Source organism: Molothrus ater, chromosome 9 (genome assembly GCF_012460135.2).
Source record: "Molothrus ater isolate BHLD 08-10-18 breed brown headed cowbird chromosome 9, BPBGC_Mater_1.1, whole genome shotgun sequence".
In the NCBI taxonomy this organism is placed as follows: Eukaryota; Metazoa; Chordata; class Aves; order Passeriformes; family Icteridae; genus Molothrus; species Molothrus ater.
In genome coordinates this window covers 14,199,512-14,212,731 of record NC_050486.2, presented here as the reverse complement: position 1 = coordinate 14,212,731, position 13,220 = coordinate 14,199,512, and the positions used below count along the sequence as shown (strand labels likewise).

General features: G+C 41.5%; 1 protein-coding gene across 1 annotated transcript; it reads right to left on the bottom strand.

Annotated features, from left to right (window-relative positions):
• Window positions 1–2,206: 2,206 nt before the first annotated feature.
• Window positions 2,207–11,319, bottom strand: GCLM (glutamate-cysteine ligase modifier subunit). The gene is made up of 7 exons (XM_036388143.2): window positions 11,043–11,319; window positions 8,296–8,361; window positions 7,859–7,943; window positions 7,068–7,124; window positions 5,665–5,867; window positions 4,084–4,198; window positions 2,207–2,380 (listed from the first exon to the last, which is right to left on the bottom strand). Exons 1-7 carry the CDS (start codon window positions 11,160–11,162, stop codon window positions 2,211–2,213), a joined length of 816 nt encoding a protein of 271 aa, XP_036244036.1. The 5' UTR covers window positions 11,163–11,319; the 3' UTR covers window positions 2,207–2,210.
• Between the last annotated feature and the right edge of the window lie 1,901 nt (window positions 11,320–13,220).

The following is a 13,220-nucleotide window of genomic DNA, read 5'->3' as shown; positions in this document are numbered from 1 at the left end:
GCTGCTGCTCTGCCGCCGCCGCGCCCGCCCCTTCCGCCCTGCGCTCCTTCCTTCCTTCCTGCCGCCCGCCCGCCCTTCCCGGGCCCGCCGCCGCCAGAAGGGTCCGGGCGGCCCCGCGACGCCTGCCTCCCCGTGGAGTCCTGGGGTGCAGGCACTTGGAAAAGTGTACAATGCTGCACTAAAATGCCTACGGGGGTGGCAAATTTTAGTTAAACTTTCAGGTTTCTCATGGAGGGAAATCCCCTCTCGCCCATCTTGATGCAAACCAAACGAATGAGATAATGTGGTAACTTGATAAAGTGTTATGCTATTGGTGACTCTAGAAATGCCACGTCTTAAAAGGTACTTTTCTACAGCAAGCAAACTATTAGCAGTTTACAGAAAGGAAATAAATAATCCCATTAGAGCAGCCTTTACATCGGCTTAGCATAGTTCCTGTTTTGTAGCATTTCAATATAAAAAACCGAGCACACGCGCAAGTCTGATAAGGGACAGATTCAGTCAAATACACAGAGCTTACAGGTAGTGGTTAAATCATAAGCACACAGCACAGAGCTAGTAGGGAAGTTTAAAATTAAACTAAGGTAATTTTGAACTCTGATGCACACTTGCCCAACATTAAAAAAAACACTTCATTTTTATTAAGAGAAAAACATCCAAACTTTTATTGATGCATTACTAGTTTCAATTCCCTGTTTCTCTCATTTGTCAAGAGAACTGAAGAAGCCAAGAAAATTTCCGACTATTTGCCACTACAAAAACAATATTTGAGGACTAAGGTACCTTGAAAAACCTTAATCATTAAATGTAGTGGAATGAATTATAGGGAGCTGACACTCCAGGCACTACCTGCAGGCATTCAAATTCCACTTGCTGCCTCTATGAAGAATTTGAAAGACGTTGGTGAAAATTCATTCCCTCACAGTTCAAATCTCAAAATATGTACAACAAAGTTAATGACTACCACCAGTATGAGGCCATGCCCCTGTCAGAAATCAAAATGTAATTTACTGTTTTAGACACTTGGTATCAAAGTTCCTGCTAAACTACAAGCTGAACTTTAGGTATCTACTCTCATTTAAAGGCCAAGGAAAGGGAAAGGCCTTTTTGACAGAAGGACTACATTAAACCAAAAGCTTTGCCTTAGCTGCAGCAATCTCTCTGGGGTTAAAAAGCCAATGTGCTAATCTGCTGCTAATCAGAAAGATACCTAACTTCAGGCTAAGCCTTGCTTCATCTTTTCTGAGTGGCACTCAAGCAACAAGTTTCCCAGGCAACCTCACAAGAAGAATTAATTTTGGTGAACAGCATCAGCATTCCTGTCTATTCTACTTGGCTAATTGCTTGCGTAGTTCACAATTATCACAAAAACAAGCCACAGTTGAGAAGGAGACAGGCACAATTTTTGATGAACAGATTTCTTCATAGCTTGTTTTCAAATCTTATTTTAAACATTCACTATTAATACATTTTCTATTTCAAACAGTAAAAATGCCATCACACTTGTGTGAACACTAAATGAAGCGTATCGAGGCACAAAGAAGCCAGAAGCAATTCAAGTAACAATCAGAAAGTAATTTGGAAGATGCTTTTTCTTCTAAATCATAGGAGTCTTTTCCACTCTATTAAAAATAAACCAATTTTCCCATGCCCACAAATTAAATAGCTGACTTGACTATATATACATATCAAGTAATGAGATAACAGCTTAATTTTTGGGGGTATTGAATCATTAAAAAAATGACAATTTTCTATAAAAGCTAGTCCTTGAATGCTTGAAATGTATTCACCAGGTATTCACCAGGTAAGTATGATTTAAGAGAAATTTGTTTTTTAAAAAAACAAAAATATATGTTTCTCCATGCTACCTAATGGCAGCTAAAATATAATGATAATTTTTACAGTGAACTGGTCATAAAAAGGAAATTATTTTAAACTGTTACTCTACAGATATTTTCAATAAAAAAAGCCCCAAAATATTTCATATTTTGAATGAACCCATCAATAGTTAAGAAAAATAGTGTTAGAACATTACAGACACTCCTACTGACATCACACTGAATAATTACAACTTTTGGTAGTTCATTATAAATGCTGTAAAAATCTTTCTGTGAAAAATGCAATGTTCCCCCATCCCAAAGAAATTTAAACAGCCTTTACAAAAAAAAAAAAAAAACAAAAAACAAAAAACAAAAAACAAAAACAGTGTTTTAAGATGCATTTCTTTTAGCTTGTATGATATAGCCTTTGGACTTGATAATTCCTCTGCTTTTAACAATGACTGAATACCGCAGAAGCCATAAAGGAATCCACTTGTTGGCTTTCATGTTCTGGATGCTTTCCTGGAGAACTTCTTGGAAACTTGCTTCACAAAGTAATTCTGAAGTTAAAAAGGGATATTTGTGCTTAAAACAGTATCATGTAAACAGCTGCAAAAAGCAACACTTAGTAAGAAAAGCCTTTTCCTACAGTCAAGATCTTAAGTGGTACCATAAACCCCTTAGACCCACTCTTCCAGAATGCATTTAGGATAAAAGCAGCTGAATATTACAAAATAAATCTCCAGGACACTTTTTTGCACCATTGAGTATTTCGCACAAAACTAACTGAGACTCAGGAATATCAAATTGAGTTGATCAGCAGAGTCATTAGTGGGAGAAAAAGAAAATTAGATTTGAGAAGCTAGCTAGACAAACCAGAGGTGAGTAAAGCTGAAATCAGCAAAGTACTGAGCATTCAGAGTTACCTCTGCAGTCACTGTAAAGTCAACATTCATAGTATTTCCCATAAGGGAGCTCATAATAACCATAAGCCCAGAAAGCCTTAAGAAAAATGGGCTTAAATGCCACAAAACAAGAAAAGAAGGCAAGCACAAATCCTCTGGAATGTTCATCAAAAGAACACTGTCTTTGGCGAGGAGTGCTCACCAAAAAGTCTCGATACTCTTCAGGTGACTATTACAGAACAGTTAGGCTGAGCAAACAACACATAAAGGAATCACAACTTGTGCTGTTTTCTATCAAATCCTCTTCTCCTTAATTTCATGACTTTCAGTGGATACTATTGATTAAAATGCAAGTTGCATTTGGACTTCAGAGGACATGGAAATTGAATGGAAATTGTCAGATTGAATGGAAATTCATCTTGCATGCTGCCAGAGCAGTGATAAATCCTGCTCAGGCACTGATGAAATTCATTAGTTCTAACAGTGGTACTATGAAGTACATACTTAATAAGAAACGCTTCACATACTTTTTTCTTTGGGATCAAGGGGAAAGAAAGGAGAAGGAAGGAAAAGTATCATCATGTATAATTAATCGTTACCAAGAATGTAGGGAAGGACTTAACTAAATATTGTTTAAGACTTTTTATTATTCCAACAAGGTGTTAAAGTGTCCAACACTCTTAAGGTGTTCTTAAGTGAAGAAGACTGATGATGTTTGAGAGAAATGAATGTCATATTCCAGAGTATTGTAGAGAACTGGTAACTCAGTTATACAGCTCAAAGGAAAGCCTCCAATTTCTTAATTCATTTAGCAAATAAATCATTGCATTAAAAAGTGAAGAATTTTCAACTCTTTTTGTAATGATGTTATTTTAAGAAGTCAAGACTTTGAAAGAATCCCACTTAAAGCATAATAATTTTACAGATCTAATATTACCAAACTACTCAAAAATCAACTGGCCGTTAATATTTTTATCTAATCTATTTCACAAGTTCCAGGCAAGTACACTTTCATTTGTCATTTACTGGCCTTCAGCAATACATTGAATTCCGTTTTTCTTAGAAATAAACGTACTACAAATTGCTCAGTAGGTTGTTCTTCTATTTATTTTATATTCTCTGATTAGAAGTATTTCAAGAAATTATCCAAGGCTGCAAGACTGTTTCAAGAAGGGGTGGGGGGAGGGGAGGAAGCAACACTAACGTAACAGAAATATTTTATAAAGGAGAGACTTTTAGAATCCTTGGTTCAGGCCTCAAATTTAACAAACCCGAAGTTCAGGAAAAGATTATACCTGATTTTCTATTGAATAAATACATTTAGAAGTCTTCTGTTAACTTAATCAGAGAAGTCTTACCTTTGGGGTCATTGTGAGTTAGCAGCTGTATGTCACATTCTTTTGCAAATGCTGTGAGATCAGGTGGCATCACACAACAGGAAGCTAGGTTCACCTGATTACTACTTGGTTTCACCTGAGTAACAAAATATTTTTATAAGAAAAAAATACTAATGTACTTATATTAGCTGTTTCCCTCACATCTTCTATTACAACAGAAATTTTGCTTTGAACAATTTGCCTTTGACCATTGTTTTGAAGTCTGAGCAAGGCTAATTAATTCTGCATGATTAATTAATGTAGGCAGCTGCAACACCTGCAATTCCCTGCAGCACACAGCCCAAAACAGGAGTAGGATCTAACTTCAGGTGCTTCCATATCAAGATGAGTGCAAACTCACTGCACTCTGGCTTTCTGTCTGCTGTACTCCCGAAACAGCAGCAGCAGCTTTACTTCCCCTCACCTCTAGTAAAAACATTATAGGGATGTTAGTTTGAAAAATACTTCAAATTTAAAAATCCAAACCCATTTTTGTTAGGGATATATTAATTTGCAATCTTCCATGCCTTCAGGCAAGTGCTTGATTCAGATCAAGTTAAAAGGGATGCTCTTCCAATGACTTTCTCCTCACAAACTGCATTCATGATCACCATGCAGGTGGTCATCAAATCCTGTTATTGCCCTCTATCAGTGTACATAAAACACTGAGGGTCACAAAGATGATCAAGTGACTGGAGCACCTCTCCTATGGGAACAGGCTGAGAGAGGAAAAGATGGCTCCAGAGAGACCTAAGAGTCCCTTCCAGTACCTTAAAGGGGCCACAAAAGAGCTGGAGAGGGATTTTTTGCAAGTGCATATGGTGATAAGACAAGGGGAATAACTTTAGACTGACAAGGCAGGCTTAGCTTAGCTATTAGGAAGAAATTCTTCAATGTGACAGTGCTGAGGGCACAGAGAAGTGCTGGATGGCTGCCCCATCCCTGGAAGTGTTCAAGGCCAGGTTGGATGGGGCTTTCAGCAACGTAGTCTACTGGGAAGTGTCCCTGTCCATGACAGGAGGCTTGGAACCAAATGACCTTTCAACCCATTTTATGGTGCTATGTCACTCTGGACAGCAGTCTTGTGCCATTTCATTCAGAGCCTGACTTCCTCTCTACATTTACACTTACCATTAAAACATCATTTCTCCAAGGGGAAATCCTTCCCTTTGTAACTCAGCTTAAAACGAAAACAGCTACATTTTCAGAGTCACTGGAATAAATCCGAAGGTTTAAGAGTACTGTTTGTACTCCTTCCTACATGTAAACTTCCAGTTCTTCAATCCTCAAACCTTCAGTACTTCAAAGAACCTGCTTCTGAACAGACCTGTGATTTCCAGCTGTTGCTGGTCAGTACATAAGAACACTGAACAAACAACAGTCATATTTGAGCCTCCCCCATCTTGAACATTATGACCATACACAAACTGTTGAAAATAACAGGGCTAATTAATATTTTATATAAAAACCATTTATAACAGAAGTTTGTAACAATGTGTCAGCCAAGAAAGCAAGCAGTTACTCTGTCCTAAGAAATGCTATGAGTAGGAAGTTGGATCTCACCTGTGCCCACAGATACAGCTGCTCTAACAGTGTTTTATCTAGGTCAGAGGCACCTATGGCAACAATCTTTTTGTTTTGAACTAGATTTTCAAGTTCTTTCCAATAAGGTTGCAAATATTCCAAGGAGAGGTTAGTTCCATCTTCAACAGGAGGTGGGGAAATAATGACTGAGTCTAACTGAGCAACTCCGAGGGCAGAACACGCTGAGGAAAAAGAACAAACACTGCAAAATCTTTTATCAGATACGAACATAAACAGCATGACTCTTCAAATTTAGCAAAAACCACACCTCCTGCTTCACTCTGCTAGCTCTTCATTCAAGAAGAGCTTCAGGTCAAGAATAATAACACAACCTTTTTAGCAAAGATTCAAGAATACAGGTGAAGACCACGATTCAGTTTCAGGTCTTGGGAAAGCAAAAAAACAAAACAATCAGAAAATGAACAAAAGCATGAAGCTTTTTCCTCCTTTTTAATGTTAAAACTGTATTTTTCTCTGAAGACACTGATGATAAACAAGTCTCTATTTCTTCACTCTCCATTTCTTTTAAAATTTGTAGCTTTCACTCTGAACTGTAACTAAAGTACAGGACATGGGTTAGGAAAACTACTTGATATGTGTGAGGAGTTAGAAAAGTGCAAGTCTTGGAGTCTCACTGAGCTTTAGGAAAAATGCAAGTCATGAGGCCTCTTAAGCACAGTGAATGGAGAAGAACTGCTGAGCTAATTATTTTCTTCAAGAGGAGGAGTCCATTATTGTACGTTTGACAAATGGTGGTAAAAATTACAATAAATAAGCTATTCTCTGGGGTATCAATAGAGAATAATGGTATCTGGCCCTTTCTTGTTTGGTCACCCCTTAAGCCCAACAAACTTCCAAAACAGTAAAGTTCATTGCTGCTCACAATTACTGCTACCTAAGGCCAACAGACTTATGCAGAGACACTGTAAGGCATTTTCAGTAAAACCTAACTGTTTCACCAGCTACTTGCAGCATTATTTTATTTCCTAAATAATCTCTGAAAGACTACTCAGTCAGTAGCAAAGTTCATGATGTTAAATGCAACTAACAAGAACTGGCAAGAATGGCTGTATCACTGCTATTAAAACTTCGCATGCTATTTACTTTTTAACAAGTTCTGTGTGAAAGAACAGAAACTTGCTTCTGCTTGTAGCAAGGAATCAGATTTGAGTTTGTGGATCCAAGGTCACAGTGATCCATTTAATAAGTTTACTGATGGAGCTGCTGTGCAAATAGACTCGATTAAGTCTCTCTTAATAGGAAAACAGGATATACTTGTGACAGTGACCAAATACACCTCTTAGAAATAACATTAGAACTTTTTCCATCTAAGTTCTAGAGTAAAAAGGAAATCCTAACTTAAGTTTGAGTTCCACACTTACCCAGGTCAACTGCGTCTCTGATTGATGAAGAATTTGATCCAACGATGAAAAGCTTTGCTATTTTCAAACAAACTGTAATCAATAACTAAACAAGCCAGGTATTACTAATATACAGCCATTTACTTTTGCTATAGTCACTATTAATGAGTTTTTGGGTAAAAGATTTTTAAAATATATACCAATTGCTTAAAAAATTGGAAAAAACCCAGTTTTTTGAAAGGTGCCTGCCCAATAAAGACACTATTCTCTTAAATTTCGATGTTGTGCAGTCTCGGAACAAGAAATCATCCAGCTGGATGATGGAGTAAGCTGTAAAGCATCAAGATATGAAGCAGTAACAGTAACAACCTGTGTAAGAACAACAGATGTAATAGTACAACAGACTTCTTCACAACTTACTGAGACTCAAAATGTACTAGAGTTAGTTTGGACTGCTTCCTTCAAGTTCATCATATTCAACCTGGAAAAATTATGCAAATAAATGTGCTTCCAATGCTATTTCTTAATTCCAGTATTATCTGTAATATTTTGCTTCAAAAATGTCAAAGATTCACGAAATACATTTAAAATATCTTGAGGTGATGCAGGTTAAACTAGAAAAATGCTGAGCTGCTTTAAAATCTGAAATATGAATTCAAGACTTTCTTAGCCAATGTTTAAGAACAGTGTGCAACAGTGTAACTTGATTCTGCAATTATAAAAGAAAGCAAAAAAACCCCATCTATGAATATCCTATTAATGACTTCATATGAAACCTTTCCATGACACTGGATTTTTGACTGTGTTCTTACCTGATACTTTCAACTCATCCCTTTCTTCAGGATTTATTTTTTCTATAGCTTGAGCTACAGAACACTCCAGAACCTCCAGTGTTTCCTGTAGTAAGTACATGAGACTTAGGAGCAACGTCAAGAGGAGACAGTAAGCTCCTGAAGAATGTTTTTAGGTAATTTGAAAAAAAAAAAAAAAAGAAAAAGCAGTTGGAAACAAAAATAGTAGAAAAATGCAAAGACAGAAAGCAAGTAAACCCAAGACTTCTTGATCACTGAGGGGACGTCAAAATAATGAAAGTATATGAAAGGCCTTATATGACCCTAATATAGAAAATACAAATTACTGCTTAGAATTATTGGAACAAGATTCAGTAGTAAGTTTTAGAAGCGTAACCAACTCTCTATGTCTTTGATGTCACATGGAAGATGGATAAGATGCATAACACCTCTCCTACCTGATTTTGGTCTTGGCTGATCTTTGAGCTCCACTCAGTCAGTGTTTTCTGGATGCAGTCTCGCACCTACAAAACATTTTTTCATGTTGAAGCGTGGGTATGTTCCAACCACACACAAACACAACAGTACAGAGATGGGCAGGACAGACTGCACAGCTGAACTAATGACACCACCCCACAGAAGATTCTTCCTTCACAGCTTCTAGCTGAAACTTGCTCAAACTGGTTTACGTACATATTTTTCTCTCCTCTTCCACAGAGTTTTAGCAGTAATACAAGTACTGTAGTTATTTCTCAGACCAATGCCATCTTAAAAGGAAAGTACAATGCTAAGCAAACAAGGACATGGGGTGGCTTGGGGTTTTTTGTGCAGAAATTCCTAAGTTAGAGAGCAGTCAGATAAGAGTGTAAGTGCCCTGACACTGTAGAAAGTACAATGCTAAGCAAACAAGGACATGGGGTGGCTTGGGGTTTTTTGTGCAGAAATTCCTAAGTTAGAGAGCAGTCAGATAAGAGTGTAAGTGCCCTGACACTGTAGAAATGAGACTTGACAATCAACCCCTAAATACTCATTGTATTAATTCCTTCTCTTTTTAGGATGCATACAACCCTTCCCATTTACTGCCCACCTACTGCACTAAGCAAAACCATTAATGCTTTTTAAGTCCTCCATCAGTGTAGGGGGAACCTACAGATCCTATGCCACACTTGCATTTTTCCTTCATCCACAGATGCAAAATAAACTTGGCTAAGATTCTGATAATGGCTTTTCTTGAACATAGTAAGACATAACTATTAAACCAGCTAACTAATTTTATACAGTACCAGTGCTGCAGCTGTAGCAGTGCTGTAGCTTCCCTCTGATCCACCCCAGGAGTTAAGCACAGGTACTGTCTGACTGCCACCTGCCACAGGTAGGAGCACTTCCACCAGCTGCTGCTTTACCTCACTTTCCACAGTGTATTTTATAACTGGGTGCATACCTACTTTGTGTACTAGTAAGCAGCCATTTCCCATGACACCCAACTCAAGAGAGCTCTAATACCATGCACAAACTAGAAGTCAACATCCCTGCCTGATATCAGACACAATACAGGAACAATACTTTGTGAACAGAAATACTATACATTCTTTCCATCATTTAAAACACTATAAAAACCCCTGGACCCAAAAGGCAAGAATTGACCATCCCAGTAAATAGTTAAGCACAATAACCCTTTAATAAAAGAACTCTTAATCCTATTTTGATACAATTTATATTGTTATCTTTTCCTTTCTGAGGGCAAGTGAGACAGTACTAAATTTTTATATGCCGCTGCTTTGCAGCTGCCACAGGACATATTTCTATTGCGGTTCCTATGCATCCGCCTCCGACTCCCAAGCACACCACTCCCCTGCCCTCAGGCCATGTGGAAAGAGCAGTGTATTCCACTGCTTTGATCAGCTTTTCCCAACACAGCTGCATCTCCTAACGCTGGCATTCACAGTTTGCAAAATTTTAGCTTACATTCTGCCACTGAGAACTGACTACCCCAATGAGAGGAGTTAAAAGCTGATTGCAGACGATCCCATTTATTTGCTTTTGGAAGTACACCAACTCTGGAAAGCCAGTGGATTCCTCTGTAAACAAGTGAATTTTAGTACCTTAACTATTAGTTATGCACATTGGCCACTCTACTTAACAGCCCTCCAGAAACTACCCACACAAGGGTGCCCAGCATGACACAGCTATGTCTTCGTTACAGAATCCAGCCCTGTTTCACACAGATCACAGAATGTTTAATAAGCAACCAGGTCAAATAAAACGTTATGTGGTCACGTTACAACCACATGACAGCTCAACAAGAGTATGATGAATTCTTCCTTCTTGTTACATCATCCTCCCTGCTGCCTTTCTTCTGCTTGTGCATGATTAATATGCAACCAACTAACTTCTAGGTTATCACTAGTTTGACTACATAGCAATAATCAGCCAAACCCATCGTTTTTCTCATTATTAAGTGACATTCTGAGATTACTGTGCCATAACGAAACAGCAAATATGGTGGTTCTGAAGTTCATGGCCACAGCATCTCCAGACATTTTATGAGAACTATTCTAAGTATTGACACACACTGCTAAAGGCAATACTTTTAAGGTGATGATTAAAAAGCTCTTTTCAACTTCTTAACAAAGAATGACAGCTCTCTGCTTCAAAGAAGACAACTGCTACTTTTCCCAAGATCTGCCTCTATGAAGAAATTAAACTAACTTGCATCATCTGTAATGCAAGCTCGTACCTATGCATATTTTTATCTTACTAGTACAGTATAAGGGATCCCCTTTGCCATTACAGACAGCACTTAGATTTGTAAGTGTTTTAATCCTTCATTCCCGGGATCAGAAGGCTGGGCTCGCTCCTTCTCAGAGCAAACTGCTTCCGGGGGCCCCGGCCTCCCAACAGGGCAGAACACAACGAACGCACGAAAACAAACAAGCAAAACTCTGTTCTGCCATTCCCATCTCGCGCCTCCCGAGGGCACCGGCAAGCGGGTGGCTCGGGAGCCAGAGCCCCTCCTCGCCGTGGCGGGCACCGGGCCAGCCGTGCGCCGCCGGAACGGGTCCCGCTCCGGACGCGCTCGGACCGCCGGGGAGCGGCACCCAGCGCTCCCTCAGCCGCCAGCCCGCCCGCGGCCCGGCCCGGGCCCCTCGCCCCAGGGCTGGCCTCCGCCGAGCGCCCCGAAGGGAAGCACCGGCCCGCCCCTCACCTCCTCGCCGGGGGTGGCCGGGCACTTCTTGCGGAGGCAGCCCCAATTGAGCAGGTTGCCGGTCTGCAGGGTGAGCGTGCCGGCGCGCTCCAGCAGGGCACGGGCGCCCTCGGTCCCCATGGCGCTGCTCAGGCGGTGGCCGGGGGGCTCTCCGCGACACCTGCGGGGCCCGGGCAGCGCCGTGCCGGCCGTGACTCAGCACCGGCACCGGGGCGAGGGGCGGCGCGGGGACAATAGGCGGCGGGGCGGGCCCGGCGCGGGAGCGGCACGGAGCGGAGCGCGCCCCGCCTCGCGCTGCCTTCACGGCGCGGGGCAGCCGCGGGCAGGCGCCCCCTGGCGGCGGCCGGGCCGCAGCACGCCGGGCAGAGTCTCCGGGGGTCGGCCGGAGGGTGGGGCCGGGCTCTGGGGGGCGGGGCCTGGCAGAGGGCGGGGCCATTGGGGGGCGGGGCCGGGCTCCCGGCGCCGCCGGGCTCGGGGGGCGTCGCGCCGCAGCAGGGCCGGGTCCGTGTGTCGGTCCCGGGTCCGTGTGTCGGTCCGGGCCCGAGGGCCAGCGGCCGCGGGAGCCCGACCCGGCATCGCGCCCAAGGGAGTACCCAAGGCACACGTGGCGCTGCCCGGTAGTAGCGGCCCGGGTTCGGTAACACCCCCCGAGCCGCGGCCGTGCCGGGCTATGGCTGCTGTTCAGGCTCAATAAATGAGAGGAACCATCTGAATTGTGCTCATGACGCGTTCCAATAACAGGTAGTCATTGACAGACACCGAGCTAAAAGGCCCAGAAGAAGCATCCAAATGCTTGCCCCTTCTGGCTGTCTTTGCATTTGGCTGAAACAGTGTCAGGGCAGCACTCCAGTTTTACACCAGCTGGTTCCAGTGAAGACACACCGGGTAAATCCTGAAGGATTATGGTTTGGGAGTATTTTCTTTTTTAAGATGAGGAGACTTCTGGAACACCACACTCTGACCAAAATCCTTCTGTACTGGAGAGTTGAGGGGGTTGGCTTTTTTCTTCCGTAACTCATGTTAAACGGAACAGTGAGCCACAAATTCTAATTCTGCAGTCAGCTTGGGAATTTGAATTGTGTTTCTAATAGATTTTTCTTCCTCAAGCTGTATTGTGCTAGTAGAGGGAACCAATTTGCATAACTTCTGTCACTCTGAAGCACTGCCTGATCGCTTTCTGGTACAGAAGGTTAGTTTAAACGTTCTTTATATTTGCGATCTGATTAATTTTTCATGTTGGGAAATGTTTTCATGAATTCTGTATGGTTACAGAGCATGTGGAAATTAATGTACTGAAAGAAATGCCAGCCTATTTGGAGAAGCAAATAATTTTGGTTTTGTTTTTTTCAGCATAAAAATCCAGAATGTCTAACCTGGCCCAAATGTTAATTCTCCAGTCTCAAGGTTAGCTTGTGAAGCAGTGTATGTTTCTGTATTTGCCCATATTTACACTAATAATGAATAATGTCCTGTTAGGGCTTTCTGATCAGCTTTTTGGCCTTCCAGCAGAGGCCTTTTCTTTTGGTGAAATTTATTATTTGATATTTCAGAAGTTTTGATGGTTATAGATCTGTGCAAGAAGGTTAAACTCGGAGATAGCAGAAGGTTTTCAAACAGTATATAGCATAAATCTTTCTGTCTAATAGAAATTTATGGCAGTGAAAAAGGGATGTTCCTTTGTAGCCTGATAGATTTTGTTGATATTTAATTACCATAGCTCTTAAAGAAAAGATATCACGTAATGAAGACTGGGTGGAGGAAACACAGTACCAGCTCTGTACTGCTTTATGCCACGTATGTAATCCTCAGCAGTGGCAGGAACACATCACAGGAGGAGAAGGGATCTCAGCACAGTTCTGTTGTCAGTCCAATCACCCCTGAAACATCAGGTAAACTATCAAAAAAAAGAAAGGAGAATATCCTCTAGCTCATGATCAGTTGCATTTTTCAAGTTATCTCATTAAGATACTTCAGCTCTTTAAAAAAAAAATAAATATTTCCCGCAGTAATTCTCAAAGAAAAATAAATCACCCTTCTGAATGAAATGTCACTCCCGGCGGCCGGTGCATATTGTTCTTCTCCCGCAGTTTTTGAACACCGGGAGCTGCAGAACTTGGCGTGCGCGAGGTGCCGGCGGTCCCGCACTGCTGCGGCTGCCCGGGGCAGCGCCGCGGGCTC